Genomic DNA, 21,873 nt, shown 5'->3' with positions numbered 1-21,873 from the left:
TATTCTGACCTCTCGCTATGAGACTCGAAATTGAGCTCCGGTCCATCCTGTTTCCTTTGATCATCTTTGAGATGTTTCTACAACTTGGAGTCCACCTGTAGTAAATTCAATTGATTGGACATGATGTGGAAAGACACACACGTCTATATAAAAAGGTCCCACAGTTGACAGTGCATGTCAGAACAAAAACCAAGCCACGAGGTTGAAGGAATTGTCTGTAGAGCTCCGAGACAAGATTGTGTCGATGCACAGATCTGGGTAAGGGTACCAAAACACTTCTGCGGCATTGAAGGTCCCCAAGAACACAGTGGCCTCCATCATTCTTAAATGGAAGAAGTTTGGAACCACCAAGACTCTTCCTAGTGCTGGGCGCCCAGACAAACTGAGCAATCGGGGAGGTTCTTGGTAAGGGAGGTGACCAAGAATCCGATGGTCACACTGACAGAGCTTCAGAGTTCCTCTGTGGAGATGGGAGAACCTTCCATAAGGACAACCATCTCTGCAGCACACCCCCAATCAGGCCTTTATTGTAGAGTGGCCAGACGGAAGCCACTCCTCAGTAAAAGGCCCATGACAGCCCGCTTGGATTTTGCCCAAAGGCACCTAAAGGACTCGCCGACCATGAGAAACAAGAATCTCTGGTCTGATGAAACCAAGATTGAACTCTTTGGCCTGAATACCAAGCGTCATTTCTGGAGGAAACCTGGCACCATCCCTACGGTGAAGCATGGTGGCGGCAGCATCATGCTGTGGGACGTTTCTCAGCGGCAGGGACTGGGAGACTAGTCAGGATCGAGGAAAAGATGAACGGAGCAAAGAGAGATTCTTGATGAAAACCTGCTCCAGAGCACTCAGGACCTCAGACTGGGGTGAAGGTTCACCTTCCAACAGGACAACGACCCTAAGCACACAGCCAATACAACGTGTGGAGTGGCTTCGGGACAAGTCTCAATGTCCTTGAGTGGCCCAGCCAGATCCCCGACTTGAACCCGAGCTAACATCTCTGGAGAGACCTGAAAATAGCAGTGCAGAGACGCTTCCCATCCAATCTGACAGAGCTTGAAAGGATCTGCAGAGAAGAATTTGAGAAACTCCCCAAATCAAATCAAAGTTGATTTGTCACGTGCGCCGAATACAACAGGTGTAGTAGACCTCACAGTGAAATGTGTAGCGAGGCTACATACAGACACCGGTTAGTCAGGCTGATTGAGGTAGTATGTACATGAACGTATAGTTAAAGTGACTATGCATATATGATGAACAGAGACTAGCAGCAGCGTAAAAAGAGGGGTTGGGGGAGGCACACAATGCAAATAGTCTGGGTAGCCATTTGATTACCTGTTCAGGAGTCTCATGGCTTGGGGGTAAAAACTGTTGAGAAGCCTTTTTGTCCTAGACTTGGCACTCCGGTACTGCTTGCCATGCGGTAGAAAAGAGAGAACCGTCTATGACTGGGGTGGCTGGGGTCTTTGACAATTTTTAGGGCCTACAGGTGAGCCAAGCTTGTAGCATCATACCAAAGAAGAGGCTGTACTCGCTGCCAAAGGTGTTTCAACAAAGTACTGAGTAAAGGGTCAGAATAGTTATGTAAATGTGATATTTCAAATTCTAAAAACCTGTTTCTGCTCTGTCATTATGGGATATTGTGTGCAGATTGATGAGGGAAAAAAACCAATTTAATCCATTTTAGAATAAGGCTGTAACGTAACAAAATGTGGGAAAAGTCAAGGGGTCTGAACACTTTCCGAATGTACTGTATATACAAACATATCTCAAATTCACAAATGAACTGAGCATCATATTGATTGAAGACACTACTGACCGACTCAAACTCCATAAATATGTATTTATTAAATCACATTCCCTTAAAATAAAATGTTACAGTTTAATTCATGTATATACATCAAGTGGTATCTTCAAGCACATTCCATGATGAATGAAATAATAAATATTAGGTGCAAACCATTTCTGACCACAACGTAGGCCTATAGGCTAGCGAACCAAACTGTTTGTAGCATCGAAGACAAAAACACCACTCACCCACCTACCTACCTACCTACCTACCTCACTCACCTACCTACCTACCTACCTCACCCACCCACCCACCTACCTCACCCACCCACCCACCTACCTCACTCACTCACTCACTCACTCACTCACTCACTCACTCACTCACTCACTCACTCACTCACTCACTCACTCACTCACTCACTCACTCACTCACTCACTCACTCACCCACTCACTCACCCACTCACCCACTCACTCACCCACTCACTCACTCACTCACCCACTCACTCACTCACTCACTCACTCACTCACTCACTCACTCACTCACTCACTCACCCACCCACCTACCTCACCTACCTACCTACCTCACTCACTCGATATATTGATGTGCCTAAAGAACAGTAAGCTTCCCTCAGAGTCAGAAGAGTAGGGCCCGGTTTCCCCAAAAGCATATTTAAGGCTAGGTACAGAACCACGGGTTCCGATGTAGCAGTAGTTGTTCCTGGTGACTTGGTGCGTGCATGGTGCAGGCAAGTCAGCACACGTTTCTTTTGACCATTAGATGGCTAGAGCATTGGGTCACCAAGGTTGTGGTTTATATTTCTGTAGGGACCACATACAATTGAATATATAGATAAGAAGAAGAGAAGCATCAGTGGTTAGCATGGTACGGACAGGTGGCAACGTTTAACGCCATCATGGTCCCTCACACTAGTAGAGAAGACTGACTATGAGTGTTCAGCACATTGGATATAGAAGCTCTGTCACCAGCTCTGCATCCCAATATGCACCCCATTCCCCATCTAGGGCACTTACTATGATCAGGGTCCAATATCCCTGTAACAATACACTACTTTTAACTAAAACCCTAAAGGGTCCTGGTCTAAAGTAGTGCACTATATAGGGAATAGGGTTATCCTTTGGGACGCAAACCCCGTCACAGTGCGTCCTCCTCCATGGCAGAGCGGACCCTGTCTTCCAGCTGGGCGGCGGTGGGCCGGGCGTCAGGGTCTGAGGCCAGCATGTCCAGTAGCAGGGTGCAGACAGCCTGGCCAGGAGGGGGCGGTAGAGGGGGGGCGCGGCGGGACTTCATGGGGATGCACACCTGGAGGTCTGGGTTCTCACACAACGCCTCGCCCAGTGGCATCAGCCAGCGAGCCTTACACACATACGCACCTGTAGGGAAACATACTGTATATCAGTACTAACACCTTTAAGGAGTCTGTTTCCCAGTCAAAGGAAGATACTTTGATGATATTTTGTGACGTTTTTTTGTTCATTTTAGACTTCGGCGACGGGATTTTTCCCCGGGATGTTCAGGCACACCATTTTCTTTTCTTTTCTGGGAGGCAAGTTCGGAGCCGGAGTCTACGCCCCAAACATCGGAGTTAGATGTAAAATGCGCAACTAAGATCAAAAATAACTCAAGGAATCTGTCATTACTTTTGAGATCTTAGATTAATTTGTACAATTGGGGCATTATAAATAGAGGTGGGGAAGGAAGGTATTATAATGGAGGTGGGGAAGGAAGATATTATAATGGAGGTGGGGAAGGAAGGTATTATAATGGAGGTGGGGAAGGAAGGTATTATAATGGAGGTGGGGAAGGAAGATATTATAATGGAGGTGGGGAAGGAAGATATTATAATGGAGGTGGGGAAGGAAGGTATTATAATGGAGGTGGGGAAGGAAGATATTATAATGGAGGTGGGGAAGGAAGGTATTATAATGGAGGTGGGGAAGGAAGGTATTATAATGGAGGTGGGGAAGGAAGACATTATAATGGAGGTGGGGAAGGAAGGTATTATAATGGAGGTGGGGAAGGAAGGTATTATAATGGAGGTGGGGAAGGAAGACATTATAATGGAGGTGGGGAAGGAAGGTATTATAAATGGAGGTGGGGAAGGAAGGCATTATAATGGAGGTGGGGAAGGAAGGCATTATAATGGAGGTGGGGAAGGAAGGTATTATAATGGAGGTGGGGAAGGAAGACATTATAATGGAGGTGGGGAAGGAAGGTATTATAAACGGAGGTGGGGAAGGAAGGTATTATAATGGAGGTGGGGAAGGAAGACATTATAATGGAGGTGGGGAAGGAAGACATTATAATGGAGGTGGGGAAGGAAGGTATTATAAACGGAGGTGGGGAAGGAAGGTATTATAATGGAGGTGGGGAAGGAAGGTATTATAATGGAGGTGGGGAAGGAAGGTATTATAATGGAGGTGGGGAAGGAAGACATTATAATGGAGGTGGGGAAGGAAGGCATTATAAATGGAGGTGGGGAAGGAAGATATTATAATGGAGGTGGGGAAGGAAGGCATTATAAATGGAGGTGGGGAAGGAAGGCATTATAAATGGAGGTGGGGAAGGAAGGCATTTTAAAGGAGGTGGGGAAGGAAGGTATTATAAATGGAGGTGGGGAAGGAAGGCATTATAAATGGAGGTGGGGAAGGAAGGCATTTTAATGGAGGTGGGGAAGGAAGGTATTATAATGGAGGTGGGGAAGGAAGGCATTATAATGGAGGTGGGGAAGGAAGGTATTATAATGGAGGTGGGGAAGGAAGGTATTATAATGGAGGTGGGGAAGGAAGGTATTATAATGGAGGTGGGGAAGGAAGGTATTATAATGGAGGTGGGGAAGGAAGGTATTATAATGGAGGTGGGGAAGGAAGACATTATAATGGAGGTGGGGAAGGAAGGTATTATAATGGAGGTGGGGAAGGAAGACATTATAATGGAGGTGGGGAAGGAAGGTATTATAAATGGAGGTGGGGAAGGAAGGCATTATAATGGAGGTGGGGAAGGAAGACAATATATTGGAGGTGGGGAAGGAAGGTATTATAAACGGAGGTGGGGAAGGAAGGTATTATAATGGAGGTGGGGAAGGAAGACATTATAATGGAGGTGGGGAAGGAAGACATTATAATGGAGGTGGGGAAGGAAGGTATTATAAACGGAGGTGGGGAAGGAAGGTATTATAATGGAGGTGGGGAAGGAAGGTATTATAATGGAGGTGGGGAAGGAAGACATAATGGAGGTGGGGAAGGAAGGCATTATAAATGGAGGTGGGGAAGGAAGGCATTATAATGGAGGTGGGGAAGGAAGGTATTATAATGGAGGTGGGGAAGGAAGGTATTATAATGGAGGTGGGGAAGGAAGGTATTATAATGGAGGTGGGGAAGGAAGGTATTATAATGGAGGTGGGGAAGGAAGGTATTATAATGGAGGTGGGGAAGGAAGACATTATAATGGAGGTGGGGAAGGAAGGTATTATAATGGAGGTGGGGAAGGAAGACATTATAATGGAGGTGGGGAAGGAAGGTATTATAAATGGAGGTGGGGAAGGAAGGCATTATAATGGAGGTGGGGAAGGAAGACAATATATTGGAGGTGGGGAAGGAAGGTATTATAAACGGAGGTGGGGAAGGAAGGTATTATAATGGAGGTGGGGAAGGAAGACATTATAATGGAGGTGGGGAAGGAAGACATTATAATGGAGGTGGGGAAGGAAGGTATTATAAACGGAGGTGGGGAAGGAAGGTATTATAATGGAGGTGGGGAAGGAAGGTATTATAATGGAGGTGGGGAAGGAAGACATAATGGAGGTGGGGAAGGAAGGCATTATAAATGGAGGTGGGGAAGGAAGATATTATAATGGAGGTGGGGAAGGAAGGCATTATAAATGGAGGTGGGGAAGGAAGGCATTTTAAAGGAGTTGGGGAAGGAAGGTATTATAAATGGAGGTGGGGAAGGAAGTTATTATAATGGAGGTGGGGAAGGAAGGTATTATAATGGAGGTGGGGAAGGAAGGTATTATAATGGAGGTGGGGAAGGAAGGTATTATAATGGAGGTGGGGAAGGAAGGCATTATAATGGAGGTGGGGAAGGAAGGTATTATAAATGGAGGTGGGGAAGGAAGGTATTATAATGGAGGTGGGGAAGGAAGGTATTATAATGGAGGTGGGGAAGGAAGGCATTATAATGGAGGTGGGGAAGGAAGGTATTATAATGGAGGTGGGGAAGGAAGGTATTATAATGGAGGTGGGGAAGGAAGGTATTATAATGGAGGTGGGGAAGGAAGGCATTATAATGGAGGTGGGGAAGGAAGGTATTATAATGGAGGTGGGGAAGGAAGGTATTATAATGGAGGTGGGGAAGGAAGGTATTATAATGGAGGTGGGGAAGGAAGGTATTATAATGGAGGTGGGGAAGGAAGGCATTATAAATGGAGGTGGGGAAGGAAGGCATTTTAAAGGAGTTGGGAAGGAAGGCATTTTAAAGGAGGTGGGGAAGGAAGGTATTATAATGGAGGTGGGGAAGGAAGGCATTTTAAAGGAGGTGGGGAAGGAAGGTATTTTAAAGGAGGTGGGGAAGGAAGGTATTATAATGGAGGTGGGGAAGGAAGGTATTATAATGGAGGTGGGGAAGGAAGGTATTATAATGGAGGTGGGGAAGGAAGACATTATAATGGAGGTGGGGAAGGAAGGTATTATAAATGGAGGTGGGGAAGGAAGGCATTATAATGGAGGTGGGGAAGGAAGGCATTATAATGGAGGTGGGGAAGGAAGGTATTATAATGGAGGTGGGGAAGGAAGACATTATAATGGAGGTGGGGAAGGAAGGTATTATAAACGGAGGTGGGGAAGGAAGGTATTATAATGGAGGTGGGGAAGGAAGACATTATAATGGAGGTGGGGAAGGAAGACATTATAATGGAGGTGGGGAAGGAAGGTATTATAAACGGAGGTGGGGAAGGAAGGTATTATAATGGAGGTGGGGAAGGAAGGTATTATAATGGAGGTGGGGAAGGAAGACATTATAATGGAGGTGGGGAAGGAAGGCATTATAAATGGAGGTGGGGAAGGAAGATATTATAATGGAGGTGGGGAAGGAAGGCATTATAAATGGAGGTGGGGAAGGAAGGCATTATAAATGGAGGTGGGGAAGGAAGGCATTTTAAAGGAGGTGGGGAAGGAAGGTATTATAAATGGAGGTGGGGAAGGAAGGCATTATAAATGGAGGTGGGGAAGGAAGGCATTTTAATGGAGGTGGGGAAGGAAGGTATTATAATGGAGGTGGGGAAGGAAGGCATTATAATGGAGGTGGGGAAGGAAGGTATTATAATGGAGGTGGGGAAGGAAGGTATTATAATGGAGGTGGGGAAGGAAGGTATTATAATGGAGGTGGGGAAGGAAGACATTATAATGGAGGTGGGGGAGGAAGGTATTATAAATGGAGGTGGGGAAGGAAGGCATTATAATGGAGGTGGGGAAGGAAGGCATTATAATGGAGGTGGGGAAGGAAGACATTATAATGGAGGTGGGGAAGGAAGACATTATAATGGAGGTGGGGAAGGAAGGTATTATAAACGGAGGTGGGGAAGGAAGGTATTATAATGGAGGTGGGGAAGGAAGACATTATAATGGAGGTGGGGAAGGAAGACATTATAATGGAGGTGGGGAAGGAAGGTATTATAAACTGAGGTGGGGAAGGAAGGTATTATAATGGAGGTGGGGAAGGAAGGTATTATAATGGAGGTGGGGAAGGAAGACATTATAATGGAGGTGGGGAAGGAAGGCATTATAAATGGAGGTGGGGAAGGAAGATATTATAATGGAGGTGGGGAAGGAAGGCATTATAAATGGAGGTGGGGAAGGAAGGCATTATAAATGGAGGTGGGGAAGGAAGGCATTTTAAAGGAGGTGGGGAAGGAAGGTATTATAAATGGAGGTGGGGAAGGAAGGTATTATAATGGAGGTGGGGAAGGAAGGTATTATAATGGAGGTGGGGAAGGAAGGTATTATAATGGAGGTGGGGAAGGAAGACATTATAATGGAGGTGGGGAAGGAAGGTATTATAAATGGAGGTGGGGAAGGAAGGCATTATAATGGAGGTGGGGAAGGAAGGTATTATAATGGAGGTGGGGAAGGAAGACATTATAATGGAGGTGGGGAAGGAAGGTATTATAAACGGAGGTGGGGAAGGAAGGTATTATAATGGAGGTGGGGAAGGAAGACATTATAATGGAGGTGGGGAAGGAAGACATTATAATGGAGGTGGGGAAGGAAGGTATTATAAACGGAGGTGGGGAAGGAAGGTATTATAATGGAGGTGGGGAAGGAAGGTATTATAATGAGGTGGGGAAGGAAGACATTATAATGGAGGTGGGGAAGGAAGGCATTATAAATGGAGGTGGGGAAGGAAGATATTATAATGGAGGTGGGGAAGGAAGGCATTATAAATGGAGGTGGGGAAGGAAGGCATTATAAATGGAGGTGGGGAAGGAAGGCATTTTAAAGGAGGTGGGGAAGGAAGGTATTATAAATGGAGGTGGGGAAGGAAGGCATTATAAATGGAGGTGGGGAAGGAAGGTATTATAATGGAGGTGGGGAAGGAAGGCATTATAATGGAGGTGGGGAAGGAAGGTATTATAATGGAGGTGGGGAAGGAAGGTATTATAATGGAGGTGGGGAAGGAAGGTATTATAATGGAGGTGGGGAAGGAAGGTATTATAATGGAGGTGGGGAAGGAAGACATTATAATGGAGGTGGGGAAGGAAGGTATTATAATGGAGGTGGGGAAGGAAGGTATTATAATGGAGGTGGGGAAGGAAGACATTATAATGGAGGTGGGGAAGGAAGGTATTATAAATGGAGGTGGGGAAGGAAGGCATTATAATGGAGGTGGGGAAGGAAGACAATATATTGGAGGTGGGGAAGGAAGGTATTATAAACGGAGGTGGGGAAGGAAGGTATTATAATGGAGGTGGGGAAGGAAGACATTATAATGGAGGTGGGGAAGGAAGACATTATAATGGAGGTGGGGAAGGAAGGTATTATAAACGGAGGTGGGGAAGGAAGGTATTATAATGGAGGTGGGGAAGGAAGGTATTATAATGGAGGTGGGGAAGGAAGACATAATGGAGGTGGGGAAGGAAGGCATTATAAATGGAGGTGGGGAAGGAAGATATTATAATGGAGGTGGGGAAGGAAGGCATTATAAATGGAGGTGGGGAAGGAAGGCATTTTAAAGGAGTTGGGGAAGGAAGGTATTATAAATGGAGGTGGGGAAGGAAGGTATTATAATGGAGGTGGGGAAGGAAGGTATTATAATGGAGGTGGGGAAGGAAGGTATTATAATGGAGGTGGGGAAGGAAGGTATTATAATGGAGGTGGGGAAGGAAGGCATTATAATGGAGGTGGGGAAGGAAGGTATTATAAATGGAGGTGGGGAAGGAAGGTATTATAATGGAGGTGGGGAAGGAAGGTATTATAATGGAGGTGGGGAAGGAAGGCATTATAATGGAGGTGGGGAAGGAAGGTATTATAATGGAGGTGGGGAAGGAAGGTATTATAATGGAGGTGGGGAAGGAAGGTATTATAATGGAGGTGGGGAAGGAAGGCATTATAATGGAGGTGGGGAAGGAAGGTATTATAATGGAGGTGGGGAAGGAAGGTATTATAATGGAGGTGGGGAAGGAAGGTATTATAATGGAGGTGGGGAAGGAAGGTATTATAATGGAGGTGGGGAAGGAAGGCATTATAAATGGAGGTGGGGAAGGAAGGCATTTTAAAGGAGTTGGGAAGGAAGGCATTTTAAAGGAGGTGGGGAAGGAAGGTATTATAATGGAGGTGGGGAAGGAAGGTATTATAAATGGAGGTGGGGAAGGAAGGTATTATAATGGAGGTGGGGAAGGAAGGTATTATAATGGAGGTGGGGAAGGAAGGCATTATAATGGAGGTGGGGAAGGAAGGTATTATAATGGAGGTGGGGAAGGAAGGTATTATAATGGAGGTGGGGAAGGAAGGTATTATAATGGAGGTGGGGAAGGAAGGCATTATAATGGAGGTGGGGAAGGAAGGTATTATAATGGAGGTGGGGAAGGAAGGTATTATAATGGAGGTGGGGAAGGAAGGTATTATAATGGAGGTGGGGAAGGAAGGTATTATAATGGAGGTGGGGAAGGAAGGCATTATAAATGGAGGTGGGGAAGGAAGGCATTTTAAAGGAGTTGGGAAGGAAGGCATTTTAAAGGAGGTGGGGAAGGAAGGTATTATAATGGAGGTGGGGAAGGAAGGCATTTTAAAGGAGGTGGGGAAGGAAGGTATTTTAAAGGAGGTGGGGAAGGAAGGTATTATAATGGAGGTGGGGAAGGAAGGCATTATAAAGGAGGTGGGGAAGGAAGGTATTTTAAAGGAGGTGGGGAAGGAAGGTATTATAATGGAGGTGGGGAAGGAAGGCATTTTAAATGGAGGTGGGGAAGGAAGGTATTATAAATGAGGTGGGGAAGGAAGGCATTTTAAAGGAGGTGGGGAAGGAAGGCATTATAATGGAGGTGGGGAAGGAAGGTATTATAAATGAGGTGGGGAAGGAAGGCATTATAAACAGAGGTGGGGAAGGAAGGTATTATAAACGGAGGTGGGGAAGAAAGACATTATAAATGGAGGTGGGGAAGGAAGACATTTTAATGGAGGTGGGGAAGGAAGGCATTATAAATGGAGGTGGGGAAGGAAGGCATTTTAAAGGAGGTGGGGAAGGAAGGCATTATAAATGGAGGTGGGGAAGGAAGGTATTATAAAGGAGGTGGTGGAATTAAGGCATTTTAAAGGAGGTGGGGAAGGAAGGTATTATAAAGGAGGTGGGGAAGGAAGGTATTATAATGGAGGTGGGGAAGGAAGACATTATAATGGAGGTGGGGAAGGAAGGTATTATAAAGGAGGTGGGGAAGGAAGGTATTATAATGGAGGTGGGGAAGGAAGACATTTTAAAGGAGGTGGGGAAGGAAGGTATTATAAATGGAGGTGGGGAAGGAAGGTATTATAAATGGAGGTGGGGAAGGAAGGTATTATAATGGAGGTGGGGAAGGAAGGTATTATAATGGAGGTGGGGAAGGAAGGCATTATAATGGAGGTGGGGAAGGAAGGTATTATAATGGAGGTGGGGAAGGAAGGTATTATAAATGGAGGTGGGGAAGGAAGGTATTATAATGGAGGTGGGGAAGGAAGGTATTATAATGGAGGTGGGGAAGGAAGGCATTATAATGGAGGTGGGGAAGGAAGGTATTATAATGGAGGTGGGGAAGGAAGGTATTATAATGGAGGTGGGGAAGGAAGGTATTATAATGGAGGTGGGGAAGGAAGGCATTATAATGGAGGTGGGGAAGGAAGGTATTATAATGGAGGTGGGGAAGGAAGGTATTATAATGGAGGTGGGGAAGGAAGGTATTATAATGGAGGTGGGGAAGGAAGGTATTATAATGGAGGTGGGGAAGGAAGGCATTATAAATGGAGGTGGGGAAGGAAGGCATTTTAAAGGAGTTGGGAAGGAAGGCATTTTAAAGGAGGTGGGGAAGGAAGGTATTATAATGGAGGTGGGGAAGGAAGGCATTTTAAAGGAGGTGGGGAAGGAAGGTATTTTAAAGGAGGTGGGGAAGGAAGGTATTATAATGGAGGTGGGGAAGGAAGGCATTATAAAGGAGGTGGGGAAGGAAGGTATTTTAAAGGAGGTGGGGAAGGAAGGTATTATAATGGAGGTGGGGAAGGAAGGCATTTTAAATGGAGGTGGGGAAGGAAGGTATTATAAATGAGGTGGGGAAGGAAGGCATTTTAAAGGAGGTGGGGAAGGAAGGCATTATAATGGAGGTGGGGAAGGAAGGTATTATAAATGAGGTGGGGAAGGAAGGCATTATAAACAGAGGTGGGGAAGGAAGGTATTATAAACGGAGGTGGGGAAGAAAGACATTATAAATGGAGGTGGGGAAGGAAGACATTTTAATGGAGGTGGGGAAGGAAGGCATTATAAATGGAGGTGGGGAAGGAAGGCATTTTAAAGGAGGTGGGGAAGGAAGGCATTATAAATGGAGGTGGGGAAGGAAGGTATTATAAAGGAGATGGTGGAAGGAAGGCATTTTAAAGGAGGTGGGGAAGGAAGGTATTATAAAGGAGGTGGGGAAGGAAGGTATTATAATGGAGGTGGGGAAGGAAGACATTATAATGGAGGTGGGGAAGGAAGGTATTATAAAGGAGGTGGGGAAGGAAGGTATTATAATGGAGGTGGGGAAGGAAGACATTTTAAAGGAGGTGGGGAAGGAAGGTATTATAAATGGAGGTGGGGAAGGAAGGTATTATAAATGGAGGTGGGGAAGGAAGACATTATAAATGGAGGTGGGGAAGGAAGACATTATAAATGGAGGTGGGGAAGGAAGGTATTATAAAGGAGGTGGGGAAGGAAGGTATTATAATGGAGGTGGGGAAGGAAGACATTTTAAAGGAGGTGGGGAAGGAAGGTATTATAAATGGAGGTGGGGAAGGAAGGCATTATAAATGGAGGTGGGGAAGGAAGATATTATAATGGAGGTGGGGAAGGAAGGCATTTTAAAGGAGGTGGGGAAGGAAGGTATTATAAAGGAGGTGGGGAAGGAAGGTATTATAAATGGAGGTGGGGAAGGAAGGCATTATAATGGAGGTGGGGAAGGAAGGTATTATAAATGGAGGTGGGGAAGGAAGGCATTATAAATGGAGGTGGGGAAGGAAGGCATTATAAATGGAGGTGGGGAAGGAAGGCATTTTAAATGGAGGTGGGGAAGGAAGGTATTATAATGGAGGTGGGGAAGGAAGGTATTATAAATGGAGGTGGGGAAGGAAGGTATTATAAATGGAGGTGGGGAAGGAAGGCATTATAAATGGAGGTGGGGAAGGAAGGCATTATAAATGGAGGTGGGGAAGGAAGGTATTATAATGGAGGTGGGGAAGGAAGGTATTATAAACGAAGGTGGGGAAGGAAGACATTATAAATGAGGTGGTGGAAGGAAGGCATTTTAAAGGAGGTGGGGAAGGAAGGTATTATAAAGGAGGTGGTGGAAGGAAGGCATTTTAAAGGAGGTGGGGAAGGAAGGTATTATAATGGAGGTGGTGAAGGAAGGTATTATAATGGAGGTGGGGAAGGAAGGTATTATAATGGAGGTGGGGAAGGAAGGTATTATAAAGGAGGTGGGGAAGGAAGGTATTATAATGGAGGTGGGGAAGGAAGGTATTATAATGGAGGTGGGGAAGGAAGGTATTATAATGGAGGTGGGGAAGGAAGGTATTATAATGGAGGTGGTGAAGGAAGGTATTATAATGGAGGTGGGGAAGGAAGGTATTATAAAGGAGGTGGGGAAGGAAGGCATTTTAAAGGAGGTGGGGAAGGAAGGTATTATAATGGAGGTGGTGAAGGAAGGTATTATAATGGAGGTGGTGAAGGAAGGCATTATAATGGAGGTGGGGAAGGAAGGCATTATAAAGGAGGTGGGGAAGGAAGGTATTATAAATGGAGGTGGGGAAGGAAGGTATTATAATGGAGGTGGGGAAGGAAGGTATTATAATGGAGGTGGTGAAGGAAGGCATTATAATGGAGGTGGGGAAGGAAGGTATTATAATGGAGGTGGGGAAGGAAGGTATTATAATGGAGGTGGGGAAGGAAGGTATTATAATGGAGGTGGGGAAGGAAGGTATTATAATGGAGGTGGGGAAGGAAGGCATTTTAAAGGAGGTGGGGAAGGAAGGCATTTTAAAGGAGGTGGGGAAGGAAGGCATTTTAAAGGAGGTGGGGAAGGAAGGTATTATAATGGAGGTGGTGAAGGAAGGTATTATAATGGAGGTGGTGAAGGAAGGCATTATAAAGGAGGTGGGGAAGGAAGGCATTTTAAAGGAGGTGGGAAAGCAAATCATTTTATTGTAAACCTGTAGCAGTGTTTTCCTCCAACAGAGCTGCTCGTGGACACCAGACATTTCAGAGAATTAAATCTGACAGTCTGTATTCTACTGCTTCATCATTCTCCGACTCTGAAGAGCCAAAATGAAACTGCCGAGCATTCATATTCAAGGGTTAGCGTAACTAACCCCTCTGAATCTTTTCACAGATAGTCAACATAGATTTGTTTTCCATAGGCCGCCACAGGCCGAGACAACACAAACACACCCTCCCTCCCCCTGTTGTTCCTGTGTGGAGCCCTCCCTCCAACTCACCCAGTTGTTCCTGTGTGGAGCCCTCCCTCCCTCCAACTCACCCAGTTGTTCCTGTGTGGAGCCCGCCCTCCCTCCAACTCACCCAGTTGTTCCTGTGTGGAGCCCGCCCTCCCTCCAACTCACCCAGTTGTTCCTGTGTGGAGCCCTCCCTCCAACTCACCCAGTTGTTCCTGTGTGGAGCCCTCCCTCCAACTCACCCAGTTGTTCCTGTGTGGAGCCCTCCCTCCCTCTAACTCACCCAGTTGTTCCTGTGTGGAGCCCTCCCTCTAACTCACCCAGTTGTTCCTGTGTGGAGCCCGCCCTCCCTCCAACTCACCCAGTTGTTCCTGTGTGGAGCCCTCCCTCCCTCTAACTCACCCAGTTGTTCCTGTGTGGAGCCCTCCCTCTAACTCACCCAGTTGTTCCTGTGTGGAGCCCGCCCTCCCTCCAACTCACCCAGTTGTTCCTGTGTGGAGCCCTCCCTCCCTCCAACTCACCCAGTTGTTTCTGTGTGGAGCCCTCCCTCCCTCCAACTCACCCAGTTGTGTCTGTGTGGAGCCCCCCCTCCCTCCCTCCAACTCACCCAGTTGTTCCTGTGTGGAGCCCTCCTCCAGGAAGGTGAGTCTCTCCAGGACGGCCCAGAACATCACCCCCAGGGAGAAGATGTCTGCCTGGGCTGTGTAGGTGAGGCCACCCCACACCTCTGGAGCCATGTAGAAGTCAGAGCCACACGTAGAGGAGAAGTGCTGTCTGGTCAGACTGGTGTCTCCTTCCGTCCCCTGGCCCCCCTCAACGCTCATCTTACTCAGGCCAAAGTCAGCCACCTAAAAGAAGATAGTGTGAAAAGGAAGATTGAAGAAGGTGAAGAAGGTGAATATTGTTACAGTATCAAGCTGAGGATTTAAATTAACTGTCTGTGTTTGGCTGTTAAAACCCTTTCACCCTTTTAGTAGACAAAATGAAAGAAATGTTCTATGTACTTTTCAGTTGGGACCGTGGTTACACTGGTGTTCAGTACAACGGTGTTATAATGGGGCCGGAGGAGATTGTGTCACCTGTGTCCCTATATGTAGGACCCTACATGTAATGGGGCCGGAGGGGATGGCTGCCGTTTTACGGGCTCCTAACCAACTGTATTATTTAGTGTTTTTTTTTTTTTACTGCGTTGTTTCTCATTTATTTTGTACATAAATGTTGCTGCTAACATCTCTTATGACCGAAATAAGCTTCTGGATATCAGAACAGCGATTACTCACCTCAAACTGGACAAAGATTTTTTCCTTTAAATGAGTCCGACGCAAAGGATATACTGCTCTCCGGAGACAAGGCCCAAATACACGGTCATTCGCGTCAAGAAAAGGCGGAGATACAGAGGGAGAATGACGGGGTGCCTTGTGAGGATTCGGAGGCGAGTGAGTAAATCACCACAACCATCGATTCTATTGGCCAACGTGCACTCACTGGATGATCTATGGTCGAGACTATCCTACCAATGGGACATTAAAAACTGTAATATCTTAAGTTTCACCGGGTCGTAGCTGAATGAAGATATAGCGCTGGCTGGGTTTCCGTGTTGTCATAGCTGAATCAGAATAAGTTAGGTAACATTGATAAATAAGAAGTTTTATTTACTTTCATAATATGCTTATGTGGGGAAAGTCACTTGGGGCCCTGAGAGGGGAGAGGTCAGGACTGTCTTCATATGCGAGTGTATATGTTAAACCATATGAAGGGCTCCACAATGTCTGTACTCCAGTCACTCCCTCCTTTTCCCATTGGGGGGAGGAGTACGGCAGTGTCTGGAACCATTGTATGTCCCCTCTGATGTTGAAACTTATCTTGACCTAGTATATGACCTGGAGGCTCACTCCTCTCAGAGTTTGTCCAGGGGTGGGTTGTATTTGAGTTGGGAATATCTAGAATTGACAATTGATATATGCCATTGGATGAGGTAATGTTTTGGTAATATGAAGTACCAAGAATGAGATTAGAACCTCATTTAGGAGACCAAACTGAACGATCATTTATAGCTAATGCTGTCTGGCTATGGGATACTCCTCTCTCAAGTAAAAGTCTTTCTTTGTGAACAGTTCCTATTATCTGTGGTTTGTCATGTCGACTAGGGGGTGGATCTTTGCTATAAAAGACCTCAGTTGCCATTATGTTGACTCTCTCAGAATTAATTTATAGACACTGAATTGATCTGAGAGTCACAGGGCTATGGTGAAGCTCATATTATTAAAAGATGAAGTTTAAAGTATAACTCTGACTTGTGTGTGGTTTGTAAACTCTCCTTTCACTTAGTAATACAGGAAATTACCATGACAGTGCATCAGCAGGACAGAGTGTGCAATGTCTAATATTAAAAAAGCCTTGAGGTACTGCTCGCCTGAGGTAGTGTATCTACCAAGAGAGTTCTCATCTATATTATTCGGAGCAGTCTATTTACCACCACAAACCGATGCTGGCACTAAGACCACACTCAACCAGCTGTATAAGGCCATAAGCAAACAAGAAAATGCTCATCCAGAAGCAGTGCTCCTAGTGGCCGGGGACGTTACTGCAGGTAAACTTAAATCCGTTTTACCTCATTTCTACCAGCATGTCACATGTGCAACCAGAGAGAGAGAGAAGAAAAAAATAATAATTATTATTTTTTTTTTTTAAATGAAAAAAAATAATAAAAAACTCCAGACCACCTTTACTCCAAAGAGACGCAGACAAAGCTCTCCCTCCATTTGGAAAATCTCACCATAATTCCATCCTCCTGATTCCTGCATACAAGCAAAAACTACAGCATGAAGTACCAGTGACTTTCTCAATACGGAAGTGGTCAGATGACGCGAATGCTACGCTACAGGACTGTTTTGCTAGCACAGACTGGAATATGTTCCGGGATTCATCCAACGGCATGGAGTATACCCCCTCAGTCACTATCTTCATCAATAAGTGCATTGACAGCCTCTGGGGTGGCGCAGTGGTTAAGGGCTCTGTCGTAACCGGCCGCGACCGGGAGGTCCGTGGGGCGACGCACAATTGGCCTAGCGTCGTCCGGGTTAGGGAGGGTTTGGCCGGTAGGGATATCCTTGTCTCATCGTGCACTAGCGACTCCTGTGGCGGGCCGGGCGCAATGCGCGCTACCCAAGGTTCCCAGGTGCGCAGCGTTTCCTCCGACACATTGGTGCGGCTGGCTTCCGGGTTGGATGCGCGCTGTGTTAAGAAGCAGTGCGGCTTGGTTGGGTTGTGTATCGGAGGACTTTCAACCTTCGTCTCTCCCGAGCCCGTACGGGGGTTGTAGCGATGAGACAAGATAGTAGCTATCAAAACAATTGGATACCACGAAATTGGGGAGAAAAGGGGGTAAAAATTCAAAATTAAATAACTAAATAAGTGCATCGACGACGTCATTCCCCACAGTGATCGTACGTACATATCCCAACCAGAAGTTAAAGGCTAGACCTGCCACTTTCAAGGAGCGGAACACTAATCCGGACACATAAGAAATCCCGCTATATCCTTAGATCAACTACCAAACAGTCATAGCATCAAAACAAGACTAAGATTGAATCCTACCACACCGGCTCTGATGCTCACCGAATGTGGCAGGGCTTGCAAACTATTACGGACTACTATTACGGACGTAATCTCTATCGCACTCCACACTGCCCTTTCCCACCTGGAAAAAGGAACACTTAAGTCAGAATGCTGTTCTTTGACTACAGCTCAGCGTTCAACACCATAGTGCAAACAAAGCTCATCACTAAGCTAAGGACCATGGGACTAAACACCTCCCTCTTCAACTAGATCCTGGACTTCCTGACGGGCCGCCCTCAGGCGGTAAGAGTAGGCAAGAACACATCCGCAATGCTGATCCTCAACGCATCCTCAGGGATGCGTGCTTAGTCGTCTCCTGTATTCCCCGTTCACCCACGACTGCGTGGCCAGGCACAACTCCAACACCATCATTAAGTTTGCTGACGACAACAGTGGTAGGCCTGATCACCAACAACGATGAGACAGCCTATAGGGAGGTGGTCAGAGACCTGGCAGTGTGGTGCCAGGATAACAATCTCTCCCTCAATGTGATCAAGACAAAGGAGATGATAGTGGACTACAGGAAAAGGAAGGTCCAACAGGCCCCTGTTAACATCGACAGGGCTGAAGTGGAGCGGGTCGAGAGTTAAGTTCCTTGGTGTCCACATCACCAACAAACTATCATGGTCCAAACACACCAAGACAGTCGTGAAGAGCGCACGACATCACCTTTCCCCCCTCAGGAGACTGAAAAGATTTGGCATGGGTCCCCAGATCCTCAAAATGTTATACAGCTGCACCATCACCGCCCGGTATATTGCAAACTGCTCGGCGTCTGACCGTAAGGTGCAACAGAGGGTAACGAGTACAGCCTATCACTTGGGCCAAGCTTCCTGCCATCCAGGATCTATATACTAGGCGGTGTCAGAGGAAGGCCCAAAAAAAGGTATAGGACTCCAGTCACCCAAATCATAGACTGTGCTCTCTGCTACCGCATGGAAAGGAGTACCGGAGCGCCAAGTCTAGGTCTAAAAGGCTCCTGAACAGCTTCTTAACTGGTGAACAATTAATCAAATGGCCACAGGACTAATTACATTGACCCCCCCTTTGTTTTTACACTGCTGCTACTCACTGTTTATTATCTATGCAGTCACTTTACCTCTACCTACATGTACATATTACCTCAACTAACCTGTACCCCCGCACATTGACTCAGTACCGGTACCCAAAGGTTTATATATATTTATATTTTATTTTTTACTTTAGTTTATTTAGTAAATATTTTCTTAAGTATATTTCTTTAACTGCATTGTTGTTGGTTAAGGCCTTGTGAGTAAGCACGGTAAGGTGCTTAAGGTAACCTGGTAAGGTAACCTGTTGTATTCGGTTACACTGAAGTGTTCAGTTGGGACCGTGGTTACACTGAAGTGTTCATCTTCTTACCACAGACACACCCCCCTTTCCCTTCCCTTTGAATTTTGGTGCACCTACCTTGATGAGAGGCCCGTTACGCGTGAGACAGACAAGCACGTTATCTGGCTTCAGGTCTCTGTGTACGATGCGGAGGCGGTGGAGGAAGGCCATGGCTGAGCTTAGCTGCTGGACCACGCCGTGGTTTCTCTGGCTTTCTGGAGGTCTGGACAACAGGTAGTGGTTCAGGTCTCCCCCATCACAGTACTCCATCACCAGCCACAGGGCCAAGCAGCGCTTGGGACCACGGTTGTCCTTCTCTCCTGTGGGGGCTGGTCTCTTTCTGGGCCTGGAGAGGCCAGAAATTTTCCTCACAGGCGTTTTGGACATGGATAAGTCAGAGTTAGTTGATTCCTGGGATTTGGACCTGAAGAAGTCTGACTCGGAGTTAGTTCTCAATCTGCTCTTGGTTCTGAAGAGACCACCTGAGTTAGTTCTGTTCTTAGTTTTTGACCGGGAGGAGTCTGACTTAGTCCTTTTCTCCTCCTGGCTCTGCTTTATCCCCACCACGCTCCCTTTTAGGGCGCTCTCCACCAGGTCCAGAGGCAGCCTGCCTGGCCTGAGGGGCTGCAGGGTCTTGGGTCCGGTCTGCAGCAGGCAGCCATGGAGGGCGATGACATTGGGATGGTTCTTGGCCGTGGTTCTCATAGCCCACAGCTCCTGGAGGTAAAGCTCGATGCACTCTGGGCTACTGCAGGGCAGGCGTTTTATGGCAACCCGCTCGCCTGTTTTAGCCATGTGGCCCTCGAAGACCACCCCGTAACTGCCCCGTCCGACCTCCCTCTCAAGGGTGTACAACTCCTCCATCTTCTGACTCACTATATAAACAGTAACTTGGATTGTTCTTAGATTCTTGATTTGAAGTCAGTGTTTGAGTTTACCATGTCTGCAAAATGACAAAAATATTGTTAGCTAGTTGTAGCTATCATGAAATTGATGAGACGTGATATGATCTCAGTCTTTCCTGTTTGAGCAAATAAACTTAGCAACAGGTAGCTCTCGAAAACACAAAGGTGCTTCCAGCATACACCCTTTTGGGTTATCAGCTGATTGTATGGAGGGCAGCTGGGACCATGTGAACTACAATCCCACTACAATTAGAAACGTTAATAATCCTCATTTGCAATACGTTTTTAGAAACATCTGGAAGTTAACAGTGAAAAGAATCTTTCAAATACAAAAGACACAGTTAAATGTATATAGTTAAGCAAAGTGGCATCCTGGTTGCACCCAAAATAATTTTCAAAACATGATACGAAACTTCGTCCCCAATTATGCTTAATTTGGCAAAATCTCAATGGCATTTTCTTGATTCCTTGCATCCATCATTTCCTCCTTGTCAAAATCCATTGGATGAGAAGGCCAGAGGTCCCTCCCCTGTGACCTTCTCCTCCAATGGATTTTGAGAAGAAGACGAGAAAAGAGGATACGAGGAGTTTACAATTGAGATCTTCCCAGAGTCACTAAGTGGGGAAAGTCTAAACGGTATCCTTGGGACATCCCAACTCTTGATGTCACCCCAATGAAGTTGAAATGTGAAACGGTTTAGGTTAGGTAAGGGTTATGGCTAAGGTTAGGGTAGGAGTTAAGGTTAGGATGTCCCAAGGATTCCGGATAGCACTAACCCTAAGAAGGCGCTGCATGATCATTCAGATATCTGCATTGGCCGTGCAGCATTTACAGTGTTATGTCCTCTGCAGAAGTCAGGGCATTCATACTTCTTGTGCTTCTACGGGCAGAGCTTTTGTGAAGGAAGTTGTCAAGGAAGTAAGTTTGTGTTTATACAGGACCTCCCACCTTCACCTACCGTTAACCAAACATGTCACATGTGGAGCCCTCTGCATTGTGCAACCAGAATACAACTTTACTAAACTGTGAACATTAACTGTATATTTTGAATTTGAAACATTATTTATCGCGTATATGAATGTTAAAGTTATTAATGTTTCCAAAACTGTATCGAGTAAAAGGCGTATTTGCGTTTAGATAGAGGATTTAGTGAATAGCCCAAAGGCCTGTAGATGGAGTTAGTAATTTCATCTTACAGTCCGAAGACTTGGTATTCAACTGGTTACACAATCGGATCTCCCGTGGACCGTTCATAAATACATCTTATATTCAGCTGCAAATGCGTCGATTTAATGGTGAAAAACAACAGGGAAAGTATACGCACCCGTTCTTTATGAAACAATGTCCCACCACCAATGCTAGTAGAGTGTCTGCACTACAATGCCTTTAGATGACAATATGAACATGTATGCACGAAAATGTAACGTTATGCACTCATATTGACTAACATTTACCATCTATTTGAATGGGCAAATGTTAGCTACCTAGAAGCCCGCGATAATTATCTAATGTATCTAACTTGTCAACATGTTGTTTGCTAACAGGCATTAACAGTAGCTAAATAAGTTAGCTAACTAGATAACGTTAGCTAATATTTTGTCAATTTGACTGACTATAGTAAAATGTGGGTACCTAGCTAGTTGAGGAGACCTTAACAATAGTAATGTACTTCCAACTGACTTTCACTTTTCACAAATAAATTTACCAGATTTGCATATTTAAATCGCTTGTCTTGGTAACGGTAACAACCGAGCGTCCTTCTCGTTTGAGTTACCGTTGGCTAACTGGTTAGCTTGCTAAACGTATCGAGACATTTTAATTTAGTTACATTAAGTAAATTACACTTACCCCCATAGAGTTCATTTAGATTTTTTCACTAAAAGTTCATTATAACTATGTGTATCTGTTAATTTGACTAACAGTTGAATCTGAAACGGACACCAACATCTTCGAGTCAAATGAAAACAAAGATGGATTTGCAGAACTTTCGTCTCCCCCTTTGGAACGTCCCGCTCTTAGACAAACGT

General features: G+C 45.7%; 1 protein-coding gene across 5 annotated transcripts; it reads right to left on the bottom strand.

The window, feature by feature from the left end:
* Positions 1-1,832: 1,832 nt before the first annotated feature.
* On the bottom strand, positions 1,833-21,873 carry si:ch211-63o20.7 (Serine/threonine-protein kinase pdik1l-B-like). 5 transcript variants are annotated; one of them, XR_016495649.1, is made up of 6 exons: positions 21,695-21,873; positions 19,019-19,883; positions 14,577-14,817; positions 2,374-3,184; positions 2,128-2,227; positions 1,833-2,064 (listed from the first exon to the last, which is right to left on the bottom strand). XR_016495649.1 is itself a non-coding variant. In XM_090233513.1 (4 exons), exons 2-4 carry the CDS (start codon positions 19,802-19,804, stop codon positions 2,946-2,948), a joined length of 1,266 nt encoding a protein of 421 aa, XP_090089639.1. In that variant the 5' UTR covers positions 19,805-19,883; positions 21,695-21,873; the 3' UTR covers positions 1,833-2,945. The 5 variants fall into 5 exon arrangements, 2 of the variants coding, with proteins under 2 accessions (XP_090089639.1, XP_090089640.1); XR_016495647.1 differs by having other exon boundaries at positions 1,833-2,060; positions 2,132-3,184; XR_016495648.1 differs by having other exon boundaries at positions 1,833-2,227.

Source organism: Oncorhynchus mykiss, chromosome 4, assembly GCF_057628025.1.
Source record: "Oncorhynchus mykiss isolate SJ-2025 chromosome 4, ASM5762802v1, whole genome shotgun sequence".
NCBI classification, from domain to species: Eukaryota; Metazoa; Chordata; class Actinopteri; order Salmoniformes; family Salmonidae; genus Oncorhynchus; species Oncorhynchus mykiss.
This window is presented reverse-complemented; position numbering and strand designations above follow the sequence as displayed.